The 24,651-nt window shown below is 42.9% G+C and overlaps 1 protein-coding gene across 1 annotated transcript; it reads left to right on the top strand.

The window, feature by feature from the left end:
• The first annotated feature begins 89 nt into the window (after window positions 1-89).
• On the top strand, window positions 90-24,444 carry MCM3 (minichromosome maintenance complex component 3). Its single transcript, XM_064597695.1, has 17 exons — window positions 90-223; window positions 1,336-1,448; window positions 2,053-2,261; window positions 2,713-2,843; window positions 12,076-12,314; window positions 12,779-12,887; window positions 13,940-14,093; window positions 14,438-14,569; window positions 15,144-15,352; window positions 17,203-17,377; window positions 17,725-17,851; window positions 18,629-18,779; window positions 20,951-21,091; window positions 22,200-22,303; window positions 22,939-23,024; window positions 23,461-23,530; window positions 23,699-24,444. Exons 1-17 carry the CDS (start codon window positions 146-148, stop codon window positions 23,895-23,897), a joined length of 2,427 nt encoding a protein of 808 aa, XP_064453765.1. The 5' UTR covers window positions 90-145; the 3' UTR covers window positions 23,898-24,444.
• The last annotated feature ends 207 nt before the right edge of the window (window positions 24,445-24,651 follow it).

Genomic DNA, 24,651 nt, shown 5'->3' with positions numbered 1-24,651 from the left:
GAATGTGTATATCCTCCCGGAAAACCCTGCCCCTTCTCGACGTAGCCTTTGGTGGCGGGAAAAGTTCGGCAGTTTTCGCGCCGGGGCGGGGTCATCTGAGGACTCTCCGCGCGGGTCTGGAGGAAGCGGTTCTCTGGCGGCGAGCATGGCGGGGACAGTGGTACTGGACGACATAGAGCTGCGAGAGGCGCAGAGAGATTACCTGGATTTCTTGGATGACGAGGTGAGGGAGGAGCGGGGGCGCGAAACTCTGGCGCTTGGAGCGCCTGGGGACGCTGACGGGCCAAGCGAGGCCGCGGCAGATGCTGCTCCACGCAGAGCCGGGGCAGGGCCCGGAGCTCGCGGGAGGTCCGCCGAGCTTCCGGACTGTTGCGGCCGGGCCGGCGCCCTCAGGAGCCTTCCGTCCCGGATCTCGTAACGTTTCTCGCGGTGGATTCCGTAGTTGGTTTGGGCTCCTGTGCGTGCAGCCTTGAGAGAGCGATCCTGTAACTCTCCTAAGTGCAAATGGTGGCGGGGTCTCGCGAAAGGCGACGGGTTTCTTTCACGTGCACACGAAATGGCAAAGCTCCCTGTGGCCTTTCGGAAATCACTCCCCGCTCTCTGAATTTGGCAGGAGTCGGGATGGGGGGGCGGGGAGAATGCTGGAGAACGTAGGGACCCGCTACCTTACAGACCTGCAGATTTTAAGGACTGATTTTCCAACCGGGCGGAAAAGACTTCCTAACTTGGCCGCATTCTTTTTAATGCCAAAGGAGATGCGGAAGAGAAGTGTTTGCTATGCTGGCAAAGGGGGTTTTGTATGCCACCCAGGACTGGAAGCCATAGAATATTGGTAAAGCATCTTGAAAGGGTTGATAATGCTGGGTCTGTAAACAAATAGTAAGGCTCCCTATTCCTTTAGGTCGGATATGAGAGAACTCTTTCCCTATTATACAGCAGATCGGGAGATACAGTGTTTTAATTCCCTACGTAATTCTTAAATGAAAAGTCATTTTAATATGCTAATTTACATTTTGACAAGATTTTTACTTGTCCTTTTAGACTTATTATGAGCTTGTTTTAATTCCCCGTTAGAAGTTGAGAAATGACTGCATACAGAAAAGCTGCAGATAGTAATAGAAATAATAGCATGGACGTTGAGGAGATCATTATAACTCCTGCAACAGCCTCTTAGGGTGTATTTGGAATCTCATGCTAGTGAGTGAAAATGTGGAGAAATTTGAGGTCAGTTCTGCTGCAGAGATTGATTTATCTTGCTGTGAGAACTGCCTCTGTTTAAATACAGTCCTATTTTTGAATTTGTGGCTGTTCTGATATGTGGTGGTTATTTTGCAGGAAGACCAGGGAATTTATCAGAGCAAAGTTCGGGAGCTGATCAGTGACAACCAATACCGGTTGATTGTCAATGTGAATGACTTGCGCAGGAAAAACGAGAAGAGGGCTAACCGGTAAGTGGTAAGGGTTCCCAAGAGGATATCCTGGCTCTGGGTGACAATGGCTTCCCTTTCTCTTCCCCGGATTGGACAGGCTTCCCAAGAGAGGACTTGGATGAAATGTTTTTGACCCTCATTGCCTCACCCGCTTCTGTTTTTCTCTTCTTCCCAAAGTAGGTGGTGGGTGTCCCCCCCCCCCTTTTTTTTTAAGATTTTATTTATTTCTCAGAGAGAAAGAGAGTGCACAAGCAGGGGAGCGGCAGACAGAGGGAGAAGGAGAAGCAGGCTTCCCGCTGGGCAAGGAGCCCGATATAGGACTGGATCCCAGGACCCTGGGATCATGACCCAGGCTGAAGGCAGCTGCTTAATCGACTGAGCCACCCAGATATCCTGGGCGTTTTCCTCTTAAGAGCTTCTCCTTCCATGTTTTAACTGAGTTACTATTTCTGCATCTTTGAGAAGTTGAAATCAAGTTAGCTGTCAGTTATGATGTATTTTACTGAGTCTTCTAGGACAGCAGGAGAAGGGCACTAGATTTTCACACTACTTTTATTTTTAAGGGTCGATTTCTTCGAGTTTTTCTCTCTGCCTAATTATTCTCTCTGTCGTCCATGTCCAGCCTCCTGAGCAATGCCTTTGAGGAGCTGGTTGCCTTCCAGCGGGCTTTAAAGGATTTTGTGGCCTCCATTGATGCTACCTATGCCAAGCAGTACGAGGAGTTCTACATAGGATTGGAGGGCAGCTTTGGCTCCAAGCATGTCTCTCCCCGGACTCTTACCTCCTGCTTCCTCAGCTGTGTGGTCTGCGTGGAGGGCATTGTCACTAAGTGTGAGTGGCTTCAGGTCGAGGCTAAGGGAATGGAGGTGGGATACCCGTTAAGAGGGGCTGGGGAAGCAGGAGAGGCCAAGTAGAGTTGGGTGGCATATAGCATTGAACTTCACAGGGTGCAGCTGGAAGGAGCTGTAGTGTGCACAGATTAGGGGGTCCAGAATGCTGAATTCCGCTGAGCGTAGGGGAGTCTTGCTTTTGGCAGTCTCCTCATTCTAACTCTGAACTCCTATCATTTCTTGGTCAGGATCGGTTGTACTTGAAGTTTTATATAGACATGTTGATGTTCTAAATATAAATACAAAAATGAATAAATGACAAGTGTTATTGAAGCAGCTTAAACTACTCAGAAGAACACAGTATTTAGAGTCATGATAGACTTGCCTGGGTCAGATTCCACCTCTGTCACTGTCTAGTTGCATGACTTTATATGCATGTTTTCCATTGCTAGGCTCTCTAGTTCGTCCCAAAGTCGTCCGCAGTGTCCACTACTGCCCTGCTACCAAGAAGACTATAGAGCGACGTTATTCTGATCTCACCACCCTGGTGGCTTTTCCTTCCAGCTCTGTCTATCCCACCAAGGTGAGGGGAATTAATTAATTGGGCTTGGGGGTTGGAATCAAAGATGTCTGTTTTAATGCAAATAATTGAGTGATACCTGAAGTCTTCTGAAGTAAATCAGATGAAAAGTAAGGATTAATCTAAAGGAAAGATTGATTGTTAACCAGAGTTTAATATGAAAGTCTTCAATTTTTATTTTTTTAAAAAAGAATAAATAAATACTCTATAAAATTTGGCAAATTATGGAAGGATTGAAAAAAGTCATTAATCTACATAGATCTTTTAGCAAAGTTATATATAACTTTATAATTTACTTAAAGTAATATGGGAGAATACTTACTCTATAATGTTACCATGAAATATTTGCAAATATTTTACTTTGGGTTGGGAGAAGAATGGCATTGGAAATGGCTTTATAGTGTTCAGATTGATCTGAACTGAGGACAATGTGAGGGTCTCTTAATGAAACAGAAGATGATTAATGTTGGTTACTTGATGTCTGAATTCCCATTCTATCAAAGAATACCTGCCGCTGCCATCAAATTTTAATTGAGAGCCACTGTATGCAAAGAATTGTTAAGCACTGTGGAGGATACAGATATGAATGAGACCCAGTTCTTACTTTCAACGCAATTGGGGCAGGAATCTTAACATAAAACAAGAATGAGTATCTTAGAATTATAACTGAAGCATACTTTAGAATCATTTAGTCTGTCTCCAGGTGAAATGCTGAGATTTGGAGAGGTTAAGTGACTTGCCCATGGGGTGCCTCGGTGGCTCAGATGGTTAAGCGTCTGCCTTCGGCTCAGGTCATGATCCCAGCTTCCTGGGATCGAGCCCCACATCGGGCTCCTGGCTCAACGGGGACCTGCTTTTCCCTCTCCCTCTGCCTTTCCCCCAGCTCATGCGCGCTCTCTCTCTCTCTGTATGTCTGTGTCTCAAATGAATAAGTAAAATCTTTTAAAAAAAAAAAGTGACTTGCACATGGTCCAGTCCTTAATGATGACCCTAAGGACTTCCTAGGGTCCTTTTACTTTCAGGCCAGTTGCATTTTCTAAATCACCCTGCTCTCTTCAGTAAGATCCCTCCTTCTAGAATGTCTTCAGTAACTACCCAGGGAGTACTCTTCTGCTGATTACTGGGGCCAAGCTTCTTTGCTCAAGACCTGAAATACACTGGACTCCTGGAGGTCATCTAGTGTGGTACTGAAGAACATGGCTTTGGAGTTAACAGTTGCCTCAAGTCCTGGCTCTGCAATTTCCTATGTGACTTGGGGAACTTATTTAACCTCTCCAGCCTCGGTTTCCTTATTTGTTACATGTGAAAAGTACCTGCTTTACTGAGTTGTTAGGATGATTACATGAGATAATCTCATAAAATAATAGCACAATACCTTGTATGTAGTAAGCACTCAGTAAGTGGCAGCTGTTGTGTTTTTAGAAAATTCAAATGGCAAGGAAGTAAAAGTTAAAAATGTTTTTACTAAAGTTTAGTATACATACAGGAAAGTTTATATAAGTATGCAGCTCACTGAAATTTCACAAGCTGAAAATACCTGTAAAATCAGCATCCAAACCAGGAAACAGAACCTTCCTAGCACTCAGAAGTGTTTGAGGGCCCACACTCCCCAAGGTTAACCCCATCCTGATATCTAGCAACATAGAGTACTTTTGCCTTTTTATTTTTTTATTTTTTATTGTTATGTTAATCCCCATACATTACATCATTAGTTTTAGATGTAGTGTTCCATGATTCATTGTTTGTGCATAACACCCAGTGCTCCATGCAGAACGTGCCCTCCTCAATACCCATCACCAGGCTAACGCATCCTCCCACTCCCCTCCCCTCTAGAACCCTCAGTTTGTTTTTCAGAGTCCATCGTCTCTCATGGTTCGTCTACCCCTCCGATTTCCCCCCCTTCATTCTTCCCTCCTGCTATCTTCTTTTTTTTTTTTCTTAACATACATTGCATCATTTGTTTCAGAGGTACAGATCTGAGATTCAACAGTCTTGCACAATTCACAGCACTTACCCGAGCACATACCCTCCCCAGTGTCTATCACCCAGTCAGCCCATCCCTCCCACCCCACCCCCCACTCCAGCAACCCTCAGTTTATTTCCTACAATTAAGAATTCCTCCTATCAGTGAGATCATATGATACATGTCTTTCTCTGACTTATTTCGCTCAGCATAATACCCTCCAGTTCCATCCACGTCATTGCAAATGGCAAGATCTCATTCCTTTTGATGGCTGCATAATATTCCATTGTATATATATACCACATCTTCTTTATCCATTCATCTGTCGATGGACATCTTGGCTCTTTCCACAGTTTGGCTATTGTGGACATTGCTGCTATAAACATCGGAGTGCACGTACCCTTTCAGATCCCTACTTTTGGATCTTTGGGGTAAATACCCAGTAGTACAATTGCTGGATCATAGGGTAGCTCTATTTTCAACTTTTTGGGGAACCTCCATACTGTTTTCCAGAGTGGCTGCACCAGCTTGCATTCCCACCAACAGTGTAGGAGGGTTCCCCTTTCTCCGCATCCCTGCCAACGTCTGTCATTTCCTGACTTGTTAATTTTAGCCATTCTGACTGGTGTGAGGTGGTATCTCATTGAGGTTTTGATTTGGATTTCCCTGATGCCGAGCGATATTGAGCTCTTTTTCATGTGTCTGTTGGCCATTTGGATGTCTTCTTTGGAAAAATGTCTGTTCATGTCTTCTGCCCATTTCTTGATTGGATTCTTTGTTCTTTGGGTGTTGAGTTTGATAAGTTCTTTATAGATTTTGTATACTAGCCCTTTATCTGATATGTCATTTGCAAATATCTTCTCCCATTCTGTCGGTTGTCTTTTGGTTTTGTTGACTGTTTCCTTTGCTTTGCAAAAGCTTTTTATCTTGATGAAGTCCCAAGAGTTCATTTTTGCCCTTGCTTCCCTTGCCTTTGGCGATGTTTCTAGGAAGAAGTTGCTTCAGCTGAGGTCAAAGAGGTTGCTGCCTGTGTTCTCCTTTAGGATTTTGAAGGACTCCTGTCTCACATTGAGGTCTTTCAACCATTTGGAGTCTATTTTTGTGTGTGGTATAAGGAAACGGTCCAGTTTCATTCTTCTGCATGTGGCTGTCCAATTTTCCCAACACCATTTGTTGAAGAGACTGTCTTTTTTCCATTGGACATTCTTTCCTGCTTTGTCAAAGATGAGTTGACCACAGAGTTGAGGGTCCATTTCTGGGCTCTCTATTCTGTTCCATTGATCTATGTGTCTGTTTTTGTGCCAGTACCATGCTGTCTTGATGAGGACAGCTTTGTAATAGAGCTGGAAGTCCGGAATTGTGATGCCGCCAGCTTTGCTTTTCTTTTTCAACATTCCTCTGGCTATGTGGGGTCTTTTCTGGTTCCATACAAATTTTAGGATTATTTGTTCCATTTCTTTGAAAAAAGTGGATGGTATTTTGATGGGGTTTGCATTGAATGTGTAGATTGCTCGTAGCATTGACATCTTCACAATATTTGTTCTTCCAATCCATGAGCATGGAACGTTTTTCCATTTCTTTGTGTCTTCCTCAATTTCTTTCATGAGTATTTTATAGTTTTTTGAGTACAGAGCCTTTGTCTCTTTGGTTAGATTTATCCCTAGGTATCTTGTGGTTTTGGGTGCAACTGTAAATGGGATCGACTCCTTAAGTTCTCTTTCTTCTGTCTTGTTGTTGGTGTATAGGAATACCACTGATTTCTGTGCATTGATTTTATATCCTGCCACTTTACTGAATTCCTGTATGAGTTCTAGCAGTTTTGGGGTGGAGTCTTTGGGGTTTTCCACATAAAGTATCATATCATCTGCAAAGAGTGAGAGTTGGACTTCTTCTTTGCCGATTTGGATGCCTTTGATTTCTTTTTGGTGTCTGATTGCTGTGGCTAGGACTTCTAATGCTATGTTGAATAGCGGTGGTGATAGTGGACATCCCTGCCGCGTTCCTGACCTTAGGGGGAAGTTCTCAGTTTTTCCCCATTGGAATGATCTTCGCTGTAGGTTTTCATAGATGGCTTTTATGATATTGAGGTATGTACACTCTATGCCTATACTCTGAGGAGTTTTGATCAAGAAAGGATGCTGTACTTTGTCAAATACTTTTTCTGCGTCTATTGAGAGGATTGTATGATTCTTGTTCTTTTATTAATGTATCATATCACGTTGATTGATTTGCGGATGTTGAACCAACCTTGCAGCCCAGTGATAAATCCCACTTGGTTGTGGTGAATGATCCTTTTAATGTACTGTTGGATCCTATTGGCTAGTATTTTGGTAAGAATTTTTGCATCCATGTTCATCAGGGATATTGGTCTGTAATTCTCCTTTTTGATGGGGTCTTTGTCTGGTTTTGGGATCAAGGTAATGGTGGCCTCATAAAATGAGTTTGGAAGTTTTCCTTCCATTTCTATTTTTTGGAACAGTTTCAGAAGAATAGGTATTAATTCTTTACATGTTTGGTAGAATTCCCCCGGGAAGCCATCTGGCCCTGGGCTTTTGTTTGTTGGGAGATTTTTGATGACTGCTTCAATTTCCTTAGTGGTTATAGGTCTGTTCAGGTTTTCTATTTCTTCCTGGTTCAGTTTTGGTAGTTGATACATCTCTAGGAATGCATCCATTTCTTCCAGGTTATCTAATTTGCTGGCATAAAGTTGCTCATAATATGTTCTTATAATTGTATTTCTTTGGTGTTGGTTGTGATCTCTCCTCTTTCATTCATGATTTTGTTGATTTGGGTCCTTTCTCTTTTCTTTTTGATAAGTCTGGCCAGGGGTTTATCAATCTTGTTAATTCTTTCAAAAAACCAGCTCCTAGTTTCGTTGATCTGTTCTACTGTTCTTTTAGTTTCGATTTCATTGATTTCTGCTCTGATCTTTATTATTTCTCTTCTCCTGCTGGGTTTAGGCTTTATTTGCTGTTCTTTCTCTAGCTCCTTTAGGTGGAGGGTTAGGTTTGTACTTGAGACCTTTCTTGTTTCTTGAGAAAGGCTTGTATTGCTGTATACCTTCCTCTTAGGACTGCCTTTGCTGCATCCCAAAGATTTTGAATAGTTGTGTTTTCATTTTCATTGGTTTCCATGTATTTTTTTAATTCTTCTTTAATTTCCTGGTTGACCCATTCATTCTTCAGTAGGATGCTCTTTAGCCTCCATGTATTTGAGTTCTTTCTGACTTTCCTCTTGTGGTTGAGTTCGAGTTTCAAAGCATTGTGGTCTGAAAATAGGCAGGGAATGATCCCAATCTTTTGGTACTGGTTGAGACCTGATTTATGACCTAGGATGTGATCGATTCTGGAGAATGTTCCATGGGCACTAGAGAAGAATATGTATTCCATTGCTTTGGGATGGAATGTTATGAATATGTCTGTGAAGTCCATTTGGTCCAGTGTGGCATTTAAAGTCTTTATTTCCTTGTTGATCTTTTGCTTAGAGGATCTGTCCATTTCAGTGAGGGGGGTGTTAAAGTCCCCACTATTATTGTATTGTTGTCGATGTGTTTCTTTGCTTTTGTTATTAATTGCCTTATATAATTGGCTGCTCCCATGTTAGGGGCATAGATATTTACAATTGTTAGATCTTTTTGTTGGATAGACCCTTTAAGTAGGATATAGTGTCCTTCCTCATCTCTTATTACAGTCTTTGGTTTAAAATCTAATTTGTCTGATATAAGGATTGCCACCCCAGCTTTCTTTTGGTGTCCATTAGCATGGTAAATGGATTTCCACCCCTTCACTTTCAATCTGGGGGTGTCTTTGGGTCTAAAATGAGTCTCTTGCAGACAGCATATCGATGGGTCTTGTTTTTTAATCCAATCTGATAGCCTGTGTCTTCTGATTGGGGCATTTAGCCCATTTACATTCAGGGTAACTATTTAAAGATACGAATTTAGTGCCATTTTATTGCCTGTAAGGTGACTGTTAACCATATATTGTCTGTGTTCCTTTCTGGTCTATGTTGCTTTTAGGCTCTCTCTTTGCTTAGAGGACCCCTTTCAAGATTTCTTGTAGGGCTGGTTTTGTGTTTGCAAATTCCTTTAGTTTTTATTTGTCCTGGAAGCTTTTTATCTCTCCTCCTATTTTCAGTGACAGCCTAGCTGGATATAGTATTCTTGGCTGCATATTTTTCTCATTTAGTGCTCTGAATATATCCTGCCAGTCCTTTCTGGCCTGCCAGGTCTCTGTGGATAGGTCTGTTGCCAATCTAATGTTTCTACCATTGTAGGTTACATATCTCTTCTCCCGAGCTGCTTTCAGGATTTTCTCTTTATCTATGAGACTTGTAAGTTTTACTATTAGATGTCGGGGTGTTGACCTATTTATTGATTTTGAGAGGGGTTCTCTGTGCTTCCTGGATTTTGATGCCTGTTTCCTTCCCCAAATTAGGGAAGTTCTCTACTATAATTTGCTCCATTATAACTTCTGCCCCTCTCTCTCTTTCTTCTTCTTCTTCTGGGATCCCAATTATTCTAATGTTGTTTCGTCTTACGGTATCGCTTATCTCTCGAATTCTGCCCTTGTGATCCAGTAGTTGTTTATCTCTCTTTTTCTCAGCTTCTTTATTTTCCATCATTTGGTCTTCTATATTACTGATTCTCTCTTCTGCCTCATTTATCCTAGCAATTGGCGCCCCCATATTTGTTTGCACCTCATTAATAGCCTTTTTGATTTCGACTTGGTTAGATTTTAGTTCTTTTATTTCTCCAGAAAAGGTTTCTCTAATAACTTCCATGCTTTTTTCAAGCCCAGCTAGTATCTTTAAAGTGATGATTCTGAACTCTAGATCTGACATTGTACTAATGTCCGTATTGAGTAGATCCCTGGCAGTCGGTACTACCTCTTGTTCTTTTTGTTGAGGTGATTTTTTCTGTCTTGTCATTTTGTGCATAGGAGAACAGATTAATGAGAGAACAAAATGCTAACAGGGTAACAACGTTCCCAGAAAATATACTCTAAACAAATCAGAAAAGACCTGAAGCAGTTGGAAAAGAAAGGGAAAGAGAGAAAAAAGAAAAAGAAAAAAAAAGGAAAAGAAAAAGATAAAGATAAAAACAAACAAAAACAGAACAAAACAAAAAAAAGAGAATGTGATCAAATATGATCAGGCTGGTATATAGATCTTTGCCACACACTAGATTTTGGGTGGTTTTTGTCTGTTAGAAGAAAGTGCCTCCCAAAATTTTAAAGAAAGAAAAACGTAACATGTACAAAAATAAGGGTTGATATGATGAAAGGATGGAATATGACTGTAAAGATGGAAATTATAAAAAATTTTATAAAAGGAATTGATAAGAAGTTGTTTGAAAAAGAAAAGAGGATTTAAAAAAAAGAAAGGGAGAGAATGTGATCAGGCAGGGGAGTAGAAAAAAACTATAGAGATTTAGGGTATATTTTGATCTGTTAGAAGAAACTATCTCAAAATTTTAAAGAGAGAACAACTTATGTATATATGCCAAAAATACGGGTAACTACTATGAAGGAATAGAATATGACTCTAAAAATGAAAAATAAAAATTTTTTCTTTAAAAAGGGATTGATAAGATGTTGGTTGAAAAAGGGAAAAAAAATTAAAAAAAAAGTTTAAAAAAATTAACTTTGAAAGACTAAAGAATTGGTAAAAAAGCCATGAATTATATGTGCATTATTCCTCTAGCGCTGGAGTTCTGCCATTCTCATTGATCGGTAAACTTGGTCTTGGCTGGCTGTTCTTGCTGATCATCTGGGGGAGGGGCCTGTTGCTATGGTTCCCAAATGTCTTTGCCAGAGGCGGAATTGCCCCGCCCTTGCCTGGTCGGGCTAAGTAATCTGCTCGGGTTTGCTCTCCGGAGCTTTTGTTCCCTGCAAGCTTTCCGTACAGCTTTGGAGGCGGAGAGTGAAAATGGCGGCCTCCCAATCTCTGCCCCGGAGGAGCCGAGAACTCGGCCCCGCTCCTCAGCCCCCAGGGAAAAGCCGTCAGTCCCTCCCGTCTCCCCAGTCTCCGGCCACACTCTGCTCACCCAGCTTGTGACCGAGCGTTTCTATCTCTGGCACCCGACCCCGGGTGGAGTCTCCAAACCCAGCAGATCCCTGCGGTGCACTCCCATGCGGCTCCTCCCGGGGGAGGAAGGTGAGTCTCCCTGGATCTGCCGCTTGTTGGGTCCCTGCTGGAGGAGCAGGGGCCCGACTGTGCCGCGGATCCCGGTTTATGGCAACCCCGAGCCTAGAGCCCGCGCCTTGGCTCCGTCTCTGCAGCCGGCTTCCCTGCTCCGATACCTGGGAGCTCTGCCACACTCAGGCACCCCCGGTCTTTCTGTGACCCCGAGGGTCCTGAGACCACACTGTCCCGGAGGGTTCCACCCCCCGCTTAGCCACCAGAGTGACGTCCCTCGGCGGAGCAGACTTTTAAAAGTTCCGATTTTGTGCTCCGCGGCTCTATGACTTGCCAAAAGCGGCCGACGGAGGCCCCTCCCCCGCCATCTATCCTCCCGAATATCGCCTCGGATTCACTTCTCCGCACGTCCTACCTTCCAGAAAGTGGTCGCTTTTCTGATGAGAGAGTTGTTGCTCTTCTTTTCTTCGATCTCCTGTTGAGTTTGTAGGTGTTCAGAATGGTTTGATCCCTATCCAGTGGAATTCCTGAGAGGAGACGAAATCCAGGTCTCCTACTCCTCCGCCATCTTGCTCCGCCCCCCTCTTGCTTGGTTTTTATATTTTATCTAAATAGTCCTGTGTTGGGCTTCCTTTGTTCAACAGATGTTTTGAGATTCATGTTGTGTATAGATGTATTTTATACATTTTCATTGCTGTATAGTATTCATTTGGGTTGATATACCACATTTATTCAACCATTCTATTGATAGCATTTGGATATTTTCTAATTTTTGGCTATTGGGAATAATGCTGCTGTGAACATTGTAATATATGGCTTTGGAAGAATGTTTCTGTTGGATATTACCTAGGAGTGGAAATATTATGTCATAGTACAGGGGAAATAAGAATCTTAATTTAGATGTTAATATAGCCATGGTTCCCTCAGACTATAGTTGTCTCTTCCATTAGATGATTTGTTACTAGAACAGATGGGAATGGAAAAATTTGGAGAAGACATTTGGCTTTTTTTTGTTCCTAGATACTAAAATCTCATGAGGTCATTTCCAAATTATGTTTGTTTCCTACAAAAAATGAGTGTGGCATTTCTAACACCAGGATGAGATAGCAGTGCTTTTCTGTGTGTCTTTTTCAGGACGAGGAAAACAATCCCCTTGAGACCGAATATGGCCTTTCTGTCTACAAGGACCACCAGACCGTCACTATCCAGGAGATGCCGGAGAAGGCCCCAGCTGGTCAACTTCCCCGCTCTGTGGACGTCATTCTGGATGATGACTTGGTAGATAAAGTGAAGCCTGGTGACCGAGTCCAGGTGGTGGGGACCTACCGTTGCCTTCCTGGAAAGAAGGGAGGCTACACCTCAGGAACCTTCAGGTAAAGGGGCAGTTGTGAGGTATTTGGCATGCTGCTGGCAGCTTGCATTTCTGGTAGTATTCTTGCTCCAGTTTGCCATATTCTGGAGCATACATCAGACAGGTGGAGCAGTCTAGCTGCCTGGGAGATGGGATACATCTTTTCCATCAGATAAAACTGGTAGTATTACCTTATGTTAAAAGTGGGAGTTACCGGTAACATGATTATAGCCTCTTGTCTTACATGAGTTTCTCACGTATTCCCACCTCCTCATCCACACTTCTGTCTGAAGGAAGATCTGTGGGACAGCAGAGGATAAATTCCTGAGGTGAAGAATCAGCATATTTGTGTTGCAGACTAAGAGAGTATCAGTTGTTGAATTCAGAACAACTTGTCTTTTTTCTCTTTATTGTTTTCCGATTTGCTGTTGGCTCTGATGTTAGGAATTGAAAACCGCAGGCTTCTTATTCCCCTCTTTGTCCCAGGACTATCCTGATTGCCTGTAATGTGAAGCAAATGAGCAAGGATGTTCAGCCTTCATTCTCTGCTGAGGATATAGCCAAGATCAAGAAGTTCAGTAAAACTCGTTCTAAGGTCTGAGCATCTTTCAGGGATTTGAGGGTGGGGATGGATTTGTTAGGGTTGTGTTTTGCATGGACCACCTTTGATCTTTGTACTGGATCAGGAGGAGGGTCAAGGTTTTTTCTCTAAAGGATGTGGTGTTAGCTTTTAGTTTGACCCAGTCAGCAAGTAAAAGGGTGTTTTTGCTGTTTAATATTTCTGTTTTGTTACCTGCTGGGCTGCTAAGTGAACCTAATACAAGTACTAGAATAAGAGAATATCAGTGTACCAATAAGTCCATATGGAAGATAGTAGTGATGCGTTACTTAAGTTTAAGATAGGTTATTTTTGTTTTAGTTCTCTAGTTTGTTTTTCTTTTTAAAGACAAAATGTCCACAGGAAGAATTGAAGAAAATACAGTTGACCCTTGAACAACACAAGTTTGAGCTGTGTGGGTTTGCTTGCTTGTGGGTTTTTTTCTGATAAATACAGTATGGTACTATAAATGTGTTTCTCTTCCTTATGATTTTCTTAATGATATTTTCCTTTCTATAGCTTACTTATTGTAAGAATACAGCATATAGTACATATCAAACACAAAAATGTGTTAATTGACTTTTTATGTTATTGGTGAGGTGAGGTCAGCAGTGGGGCATTAGTAAAGTTTTGAGGGGATCAAAAGTTATATGTAGATTTTGGACTGCACGGGGGTTTGGCACCCCTAACTTCTGCATTGTTTAAGGGTCATCTGTGTATGCCTGTGTGATTAAGGTTACTGAAAAAACAAACCAAGCCAAACCAAAACAAAAGGTTACTGGAATCGCATTATATATTCTTATTAAACCTAAAATGTTTTGAACCTGGAAATACTTTTTTCTTAAATATTAAACCTCTAAGCAGGTTTTGGAATACAGGCTTTCTCTTTATCTGTTCTGACAGTGGTCTGTTCAGTGTACAGTTAGAAATAGTGTCTACACTTGTGGAGTTCTTCAAGCATTTTTATAAGCTAAAGTATAAAGCAGAGCTCAGCAAAACCCAACTGAATCTCACTAGGCTTTTCACACCTTTGGTTATTCCTCCTGTAGGATATCTTTGACCAGCTGGCCAGGTCATTGGCCCCTAGCATCCATGGGCACGACTATGTTAAGAAGGCAATTCTCTGCTTGCTCTTGGGAGGGGTGGAACGAGAACTTGAAAATGGCAGCCACATCCGTGGGGACATCAATATTCTCCTGATCGGTATGACACTGGGGATCAGATTCTTGGTCTTCCCTTGTGGAGTGTGCTTGTGGGAATCTATAATCTGTAAGATTGTGTATTCTTTACATGGTGTATTTCATTTCCATCAAAGGGTGAAAGACTAAAATGAATCTTTTCTTACTATTCTCATTTTTGTATTTCCTGATTTATAATGTCTAAAATATATTCTTCCTGTAACTTGCCATTACAAGTGAAAGGAATATTATTTACAACCAGTTACTGTAAATTTCTGTTACGCCAAGAGCTGTACTAGAAAAGTAGAACTTGCTGGGGGCGGGGGGAGGAGTTTCCTAGCAAGTCATCACTGCCCCACCCAATTACAGGGGACCCGTCGGTTGCCAAGTCTCAGCTTCTACGCTATGTTCTGTGCACTGCTCCCCGGGCTATCCCCACCACTGGCCGGGGCTCCTCTGGAGTGGGTCTGACGGCTGCTGTCACTACAGACCAGGAAACCGGTAAGGGTGTAAGGGTCTTTGGCAAAGGTCCCGCAGTGAGATCAAGCATAGTTTCCTTGAGTTTGCTCTCGGGAAGCTTGTATTGGGAAGATACGCTAGAAAGGTTAGTTTGAGCCAGGCTGTAGAAGACTGAGTATCTCTGGCAATAGGGGGTTAATCATTTAAGTCTTTGGGTGGCCCTCTATGGATAAGAATGTCTCCTAGAAGACAGTTTTTGAAGGAGAAACCTTTGCAAATTGGAAGGGAAATAAAAATGAAGATTGTGCTATTTTATAAATTAGAGAAAGGGATTTGAAGACTAGTGAAAAGAGAGCAGAGATCTAGTTGGGGAATCACTTGAGGATCAAGATAGAGAATTGATGAAAGAAGTTTGTTGGAGGCTGGCTACTTCGGGATCATTCAGATTGGAGCTAAAAAGGTTGACCCACAAGGGTTTTTCTCTAAGTCTCTAGGAACTGACTGCTCCTCATATTCTCATGAGCAACATTGAATGCTTAGGAAGGAGATTGAAATCTCTCCCCTCGTCTTCTACAACCAGGATAGTAAAACGTATCTTTACCTCCTCATTTCCTAGGGGAGCGCCGGCTAGAAGCAGGGGCCATGGTCCTTGCTGACCGAGGTGTGGTTTGCATCGATGAATTTGACAAGATGTCTGATATGGACCGCACGGCCATCCACGAAGTGATGGAGCAGGGTCGAGTCACCATCGCCAAGGCTGGCATCCATGCTCGGCTGAATGCCCGCTGCAGTGTTTTGGCAGCTGCCAACCCCGTCTATGGCAGGGTAAGTGGAATCAGCACTTAACTGTTGTCCTCACCTTTGTTTGGTTTTGCTGAGTAGCTGGGCCATGAAGTTGATTCTTGGTGTCCCGGAGGAATAATAGGCCAAAGATTAAGTTAAGCTCATCCCTCATTTTGCTGTTGTCCTTGATTTAGGGCAGTGGTTTGTCACTTTTTTATCCACATCAGAATCCCCTGGAAAGTTATTTATTTAAAATAACTTTAAAAATGCAAAGAAGAAAACAAAAGTGATCTGCACTCTCACAACCCAGTAACCTGTATTGCCATTACAACAAAAGTACCATATTCAGATGGTTAGATGTATAAACAGAACAGAGAGTGCAGTATGGACATTAAAAGCCTTCCTTTGCTCTCCTATCCCTTCTCCAAGAGATAACCACTAACAACTCTTGAGTGGGGAAACAAAAACGTAAGTGTATACAACAACCATACTGGCTCCTTGTTACCAAATTTGTCTGTTTATCTTTGCTTTTCACTATGATGATGATGTGTTAAGGTGTATCTTTTATATTTATTCAGCTTGGGGTTTGCCGAATTTTGCCTTTATTTTTTCTTTCTTTTTTTTGGGCAGCTGTCTTATATTCCATTGTATGGATTTATAGTAATTTGTTTAGTCTCTATTTGATGGGCATTTGGCATTTTCCCTTTTCCCCCTTGCTATTATGAAATGAAGTTGCAGTGAATATCCCTTTCTATGTATTTTGTTACAGATATCTTGTATAATAAATACCTAGTAACAGAATCAGTGGATTAAAGAGTTATATGCATTTTCATTTTGGTAGAGATTGCCAAATTGCCTTCTTTAAAGTTTGTACCATAATAATACTAATTAAGACTTACAAGTAATTTGCTTTTATCCTCACGATAACCTTGTAGATAGGTAGTTATTATCCTTATCTTACAGGTGAGAAAATGGAGGCATAAAAAATTAAGTAAGTTACTCAAGAATCAAAAACTAGAAAACGGCAGAGTCAGTATTTGAACCCAGAGCCCATACTGTGCTCTGGCAATTTACAGTTCCACAGTGTATGGGGTTACCTGTTTTCGTGGAGTTTTTTAAACGTGCAGGTGCCTGGTCCCCAGTCTAGGGTTTCTGAATTCAAATTTTTGGGTTGGGGCTTTTGGTAACTATGGTTTAGAAAGGCTCCATAGGTTGGTGCTAATGCATAGCTTGGGTTGAGATCCTTGGTTTTTAGATTAATGGTAACATATGTTTATGTCATCTTGAAGAATTATATTGGGAAATGTAGGGAGAAAATGGCGGGTCCTGAAATGGGAACGTGGTCAGATTCATTATTAATATTACCCACAAGGATGTTAGACCCTCTGACTGTGAAGTGTCTGTGGGTGGGTAGCCTCATAGGCCCAGAATTGAAAGATAAAAAAGTATAGAGGTTCTTGAGTCCCAGGGAAGATCTCCCTTGACCCTTAAGACTTCATGATTTATAGATTATTGACCATTTTCGTTGTGATTTTACTCACTACCTTTTGAGTAAGGGACTCCAAAGTTTCCAAGTGTTTTTGGCTTAGCCCCCTTATCAATAACAGGCAGGGGAGGAGTCATCTTTCAGGGTTGGTCCTGCCCTGGGAATGGCAGGGGCAGAATAAAGCTTGGGAAGGAGGACGCTGGTTTCGAGACCTACGATAAGCTTATTAGAGGCACTTCAGCTAGGAGGTGGGGCTCTGAGTTCGCTCAGGTCTCCCGAAGCTTCAGTGAGAGAAGGGTTGCAGGTAGACAAACTGAAGTAAGTATTTTAATGGCTTTAAATAGCCTCCTTGTCCTTTCTTCCCATTGATGTCGCCTCCACTTTCCTTTTTCCTTCTGTTGCACAGTATGATCAGTATAAGACCCCCATGGAGAACATTGGACTGCAGGACTCACTGCTATCCCGGTTTGACTTACTCTTCATCATGTTGGATCAGATGGACCCTGAGCAGGATCGGGAGATCTCGGACCATGTCCTTAGGATGCACCGTTACAGAGCCCCTGGGGAACAGGATGGCGATGGTGAGGCCACGGGAAGAGTCAGACTGATTAATGGAGGGGGACCTAAACAGATGTGATTATCTCAGACCTGGCCCAGGTCATGGTGGGTGTTTCCGTTTCTGGGTTGATGTTGAAGGTGCCCTTGCCTTCGTGACCACTCCCTTCTTGCTCTCTGGGAGTTATCCTAAGGTGTGTCTTTTTTCCATTTCTGGGTCTAGGAACACCTTTGAGCATCTTCTGGGAGCTAGGTAGTTCCACCTTTCTTATTTGTGGGCTCCACGTGTCTATGTGTCTTTGCTTTATTAGTATTTTATCTCTTCAGAAGAAGCAATTTCTTACTCTCCTTTCTCCCAACTTGGGTTTTCCAGCTATGCCTTTGGGTAGTGCCGTGGATATCCTGGCCACAGACGATCCCAATTTTAACCAGGAAGACCAGCAGGACACCCAGATTTATGAGAAGCATGACAACCTTCTGCATGGGACCAAGAAGAAAAAGTGAGCATTCTTCATACTTCTCCTTTGAAGGAACCTGAGATTTCTGTCATATTAGCATATTTTTATGTGCTGCCCAGGCAAGATCATGCTTGGATTCGTAGCCATGTGGCCCTGTTTTCTTTTCTGGATCCCACACTTAGATACTTTTCCTGGCCAGTTGCCTTGTTAAGTGTTTGTGGCGAATGGGTTTAGGTTCTAATCTTCTAAAAGGAAGGCTTTGACACATGCCCAACTGATGGTGGGTATGTTATGTTATCCTCGTACGTGAAGTACTGCACAAGTCCTTTAGCCATTTGTGACAAGCTACTGTTGAAGGGACAGTAGATGGCAAGCCCTGGGTGCTGTGCAGGTGGATTTGGATAAAGGAGACTAGGGTTCAAGTGTTCAAAGCACAAAATATGAGATCTTATACCTGTATTTAGGGCTGTGGTGCAGTAGGAAGCATATAGATTCAAACCTGTTGTTTAAGAACATGGAATTTAGAGTCAGAACACTGAATTTAAGTCTCCTCTGAGCTGTAGTTTTTAACCTATTAAATAGGGCACATAATACCTAAATTTTTACCTCACAAATACCTAAGTAATAGCTACATTCTGATTCAATTGACATACATGAAAGAGTCTCGTACACATTCTATATAAGTGGGATTTCTGATAATGTATTCTAGATTGTATCTCTGCCACTTGACCTTGACTTCTCTGAGGAGAGGCCAAGCTCCCAGCCCAGTCAGGTGCCGAGGTGTGGCAAAGAAGAAGAAATCACTGTGTGTGCCCGCAGGGAGAAGATGGTGAGTGCAGCATTCATGAGGAAGTACATCCACGTGGCCAAAATCATCAAGCCCATTCTAACTCAGGACTCAGCCGCCTACATTGCAGAAGAGTACTCACGCTTGCGCAGCCAAGACAGCATGAGCTCGGACACTGCCAGGGTGAGTCCCCACAGGGAAGATGGACCTGGGAATTCCTGAAGTAGAAGGCTGGGGAGTCCCTGTTATCTGGGAGCTCTCGAAGCATTTCAACTTAGTGATTCCTCCCCTTTTACTTTCTGGTCTGAAGGGCTTCCTGTTCTCCAGTTCTAATCATTTCCTTCTACAAAGGAAAACGAAGTGAGAACACCTTTATCTCATTAGTTCAGAGGACATTGGCTTCCAGAAGCTGTGATTCCTTCAGCAAACATAAGGAGCCACTTTTGGGAACTGAACTGGTGTCTGTTCTTGCATGCAGGGTTAAAATAGGAAGAGCTATCCTCAGAGAACTCAGATCTGGAACTTAGGAGGCAGGAAAGTAGATGGAAAGATCATATATGCCTGTTTATAAATATCTACCCCAGTGTGGTACCTAAAAGGAAATGAATGTGAAAGATGATTGGAGTGAATATAGATGAAGAAGCTATTAGTTTTTCCTTTAGACTTTATAGAAGGGGTATGAATTTGAGGGAAGAGAGTATGGTATTTGAGCTGGACTTTGACAAATGATTAGTTGGATAACTATAATGGTTATCCAAAGCCATTTCTAGAAATCTGCCTGTGAATTTTTCTAAACTCTTTGGGGCAGTAGAGTTCATACAGGATTTCATGGCAGAAAGACCCAAGTCCAAGACCGTTGTTACGTGCTATAGACATAGACTCTTGGATTTAGACATGATCCCAGGTCGCCTATTCCAGCCTCACACCCAGACAGTCATTCCATCTTCTGGAATTTCTGCTAAGACTTCCTTGACATCTCCAGTGGCAGCATGCCCGGCACATCACTGCATTGAAATGTTAGAATATTCTTCTATTTAAACTTGCTTCCCCATGACTTGTTTTCTGGGGATTGTGTATGACTTGTCTTCTTCAGATTAAGCAGCCCCTTTTCTTTTTAATTGTTTCCCTCACCACATGAACATGTTCCAGTGTGTCAGAAGCCTTCTCATTGAACAAAACACTGTTTTAGTTGTGGTCTTAGTGGGTCTTGTAAATCTCTCAATTTGGATTCTGTAGTTCTGCTAATGCAAGCTAGGATTTCATTTGCTTTTTAGGTTATCCAGGAATTGGAGCTTATAATGGAGTGTGTAACTGCCACACTCTGGTACCTTTTAAATTATTAAAAGATTTGGTGAATTTATTTAAAAGTGAATGTATTTGTTTTTGAACGTGGGACGGGGTATTGTTTATACCATTCCATGGGCTATAAATAATACCCCATCCCATGATAATTTAGGAAACTTGAAAGTAGAAGTGACCAGATCAAGGATCATACAATGGGAGATGTGGGGGTGTGACAGAAAGAACTAGCCCTCTGTTTTGATCCCAGGTCTTCAGCTAATTTTTGGGCCTTGCACAGATCTCTTCACATCTCAGCTCACAGTTTTTTTTATCCATAAAATGAGAAGATTGGATAATGTCAGGGATGCTGAACTAGGTGGGCACATCATAATCACCTGAAACTTAAAAAGAATACATGTCCAGTCCTAAACATAGACATTCTGATTCATTAGGTCAGAGATGCCATTCAGTCAATAGCATTTAAAAAAGATAGAAGCACACCAGTTTGGTATGCACCCACCCCCATGAGAACCACAGGATGAGAACATGCCAGAATTCTGTTCATCCTCTGGACTTGAATTTATCCAACTTTAAAAATTTGTCCTCAGATGACCTCTTTCACACCCCTCCTTTAGTGTGACCTTGCCCAAGTTACTTGAAACGCTGAGTCCTATTTCCTCATCTATAAAATTTGGAGAAGTTATCAAGTGTTAAACAATGCAGTTGATACAAAAGCAAAGTTCCTGGAGCATTGCAGATTGGCAGTAAGGATTATTTTTCCTCCTTCACTATTGTAGTCTTTCTAGCCTTTTTTCTTTCCAGCTGTAAGATGCCTCATTTTCTTCTTCCTTGTTCACCTACCCTTTTCTCGAACCTCAACACTCATATTTTCTTGGCTGTTTTTATTTTTGTGAATTTTATGTGGTGTTTATACAGAATACAGAGCTCTGAATCCTTTGCTTTTACTTCCTAGAGTCATTCCAGTAGTATCTTTATCCTTTTCTGTACGGTGGGAATGATAGGCAAGCCTAAGGAATTCTGGACAAGTAATCCTCCCTTGTTTTCTTCCCCAGACATCACCAGTTACAGCCCGGACACTGGAGACTCTAATTCGATTGGCCACAGCCCATGCCAAGGCCCGCATGAGCAAGACCGTGGACCTGCAGGATGCAGAGGAAGCTGTGGAGTTGGTCCAGTACGCTTACTTCAAGAAGGTGAGGGTCCACATGCTTGGGCCTGAGAGCTCCTTCTGAGTAAATGTTGGTGCTTGGGCTGCCCAGCCCTTCATGGTGACCCCTGTATTTAGGTCATCAGTGGAAAGCAGCATCTAGCTGGGAAGCTTTAAAATACTGATGCCAGAGCTACCAGAGGCCCCAGAGATTCTGGTTTCATTGATGTGCTGCATCATCAATCGACTGCTTCTCTGCCTATTCATACTTCCTTTGTCTCTTAAAAAAGTAGATGTTTCCAAAGGATTAACCTGGGTGATCTTCCTCTTCCCTCTGTACCTTTTCTTTTGCCAGTCTCTTCAGGTATCCCATTGGCATCTCAAAAACTCACATCAAAAGTTGAACTCTCAAATTTGGGCCTGTCATTCTGTTTCTGCTTCTGCTTCTGCTTGTAACATTGTGTTTCTTTCATTTTAGACACCAGGCCTTGAAGCCTTCACTGTCTTTTCCTTGTTGCCCATCCCCTCTCCAATTTAGTGAACTGTAGCCCTCTGGGGTTTAGTTGTGGGTCTGATGGGCTTTTCCTGGCTTACTCTTTTTGCTAGGGTGGGAGTTGTCTTAAATTTAAATTAACCACCTGATCTATAAAGAAATGGATTGTTTTCCACTTACTGTTATGGGCTGGGCTTTTTTTTCATTCACTTATTTGTTCCTTAAATACTCATTAAGTATCTACTATGTCAAAGGAATTGAACATACCTCTCAGCACTTTTTTTTAAAGACTTATTTATTTTAGAGAGAGCCCAGGAGGAGGGGCAGAGGGACAGGGAGAGAGAATCTCAAGCAGACTCCCTGCTGAACAAGGAGCCCGATACGGGGCTTAGTCCCATGACCCTGAGATCATGACCTGAGCTGACTCCAAGAGTTGGACGCTTAACCGACTGAGCCAGCCAGGCGCCCCACCTCTCAGCATTTTTAAAGATAGGCAGCAGCCTATTCCTCTGCCCCTGGTTCTGGACTCAGGGATGAAAGAGGCTCGCTGTTTCATCTCATTTCTGCTGATGGTGTAGAAGGGACTCTTACTCAGAATTTTTCATTCAGTTTCCCAGCATCAGTGACCCTTCCCACCCACCCATGCTTGGCTTGGTCTTAGGTTCTAGAGAAGGAGAAGAAACGAAAGAAGCGAAATGAGGGTGAATCAGAGACAGAGGATGAAGAGGAGAAAAGCCAGGAGGACCAAGAGCAGAAGAGTAAGAGGTAAGGCGGAGCGAAGAGAAAGGAGACAAAGACATAAGTTGGGGGAGGGGAGGGAGGTGAATCAGCACTGCTAGTTGATATCAAGTTATTGTTGGGAAAAGGTGCCTAGATCTGTAGGGTGCACGCATGGCGGGGTAGGGGGGTGAGGGCAGAGAGAGAAACTTCAGTAGACTTCTGTGCTGAGCATGGAGCCTGAAGCAGGGCTCGATCCCTAGCCCTGAGATCAGGGCCTGAGCAGAAACTAAGAGTCGGATGCCTAACCGCCTGTGCCCCTCAGGCGCCCCTGGGAGGATGCTTCTGACCTCTTTCCTGCTGCAGAAATGCTAAGTAGCAGGAACACACTGACTCAAACAGGTTTTTGAGTGTATTATTTTTCAGAATCCTTTCCTCATGGTATTCATGCCTGTGATTGAATGTCTAAGGTGGCTGATAGAGAAAAAGAGCATTGGGAAGCAGGGCCTGCCTGTGTTCTAGTCCAGAGACTGTTGGTCTCTTTCAAGAAAAAGTAACAGTTTGTATAGGCCTGGGCCTAGCATTTTGCTTTGACTGTAGATTGTCCTAGTTCTTTTTCTCTGGTCGGAGGCCCAGGATGGGTTTCTCCAAAGCCTTTCTCTTAACTGCTATGGATATTTTAGGAGGAGGACTCATCACACTGATGCCAAGGATGGGGGCTCCTATGACCCCTATGACTTCAGTGACACAGAGGAGGAAATGCCTCAAGGTGAGTGACTGTCTCCTATTGATAAAGAGGTGGTTCCTTTGACTGCTAACTTTAGTTGATCTGTGTACTACATTTTCTGGTGCGTTGCCATTTGGTGTCCTGCTCAGGGCCCTGTGTCCAAGAGGTTTGTCCCAAGAGAACCTCGGGAAACCCAGTCAAAACTTTGGAAACTGGGCTTTGCTCAGTTGCTGCTTCCTTCCCGAGGAACCGTGCTCTTTGCCAAGCCTGGCATAAGCATCCCAGATAACGTATGTTGCGGGTCTCTTGCCCGACTCATTTTCTCTACCCTGGCTGGTTCCAGGAGAACCCTAGGAAGTGGGTGTTCTGTAGGCTCGATGAGGTGTGGGGAGTGGAGATTACTTTCCTGGTGTCTTTGGAAATGGAAATGGCTTCACCGTGTTTCTTCCCATTATCTGCAACCATTTATCCTCTGAAGTGCACACTCCAAAGACAGCAGACTCACAGGAGACCAAGGAGTCCCAGAAGGTGGAATTGAGTGAATCCCGGTGAGTAGAGAGGTGGTTTTTAAAATGGTATTATTTCTCAATGAGCAGGAAGCTCTCAAATTGACTGTTGGGGGATATCTATACTGTATTAATGCTTACATGGATCTTGCCTGAGAGCTTTTTGGTTTATATACTTCTCCTTTATCCATCTTCTCCTGACTTGGCCAGGTTGAAGGAATTCAAGGTGGCCCTCTTGGATGTGTTCCGGGAAGCTCACGCACAGTCTGTGGGCATGAATCGCCTCACAGAATCCATCAACCAGGACCGAGAAGAGCCCTTCTCTTCAGCAGAGATCCAGGTTGCGCTGAGCAAGATGCAGGACGACAACCAGGTCATGGTCTCCGAGGGCATCATCTTCCTTATCTGAGGATAACTCATCTCTGAACTTTGGGGCTGTGCCCAGAATGTTTCTTTCATATTTCCTCTCCCTGCTCCCGCCAGTCTTTGCCTTCATTTCCTGAATAACAGTGTTAATTGAACCGAAGTTGAGGGACACGTGACAAAGCTGAGCTTTGGGAATGGGTAATGAAAGCTGTTGTGGGGTGAAGAGAAGAAAGTGGGCAAGGACTAAGACTCTTGTATCTTCATTCATTCATTCATTCTCCTATCTCCCACCCAGAACAAACACAAACCAAACCATTGTTCGTGGTAAATAACACATAACCTCTGAGAATGTGGGGGGAGCACAGCTGGTTTCTGCTCATCCTTTCCTTGTTGGTTGGCTGTTTTTTCTTTCCTGAGCGCATTGGTCTGGAATAGTCTTTGGGTTGTTCTGTGCTGCTGTGAGTGAAGCTCTGAAGCAAGTTATGAAGGCCAAGGAAGCTTTCTTTTCTGTAGCACCAGTTAAAACTAATACATACTTCTGACTTAAATATCCAATACATTGAATAAACTTAACCTATTTTTATATTATATGCATGGCCTTAATACTGCGTGCTTTTGTCAACACCTTTAATTTTGTTTTCCTTGAAAACTCAGCCCTGTAGGATTTTCTGCTTCCACATTTGCACCAAGTCACCACACGGTGGCAGCAGGCTGCTGTGCTGTCCTTGGGGCTTAGGTCTTGAGGCAGTTTTCTTCCTCAGTGACACCAGCATTTATCAGTTAAAGTTATGCAAGCC

This window comes from Mirounga angustirostris, unplaced genomic scaffold (genome assembly GCF_029215605.1).
Source record: "Mirounga angustirostris isolate CCGP_5_RB_7025 unplaced genomic scaffold, mMirAng1.0.hap1 SCAF_8, whole genome shotgun sequence".
Lineage (NCBI taxonomy): Eukaryota > Metazoa > Chordata > Mammalia > Carnivora > Phocidae > Mirounga > Mirounga angustirostris.
The sequence above is the reverse complement of the archived record's forward strand: the minus strand, read 5'-3'. Positions and strand labels throughout refer to the sequence as shown.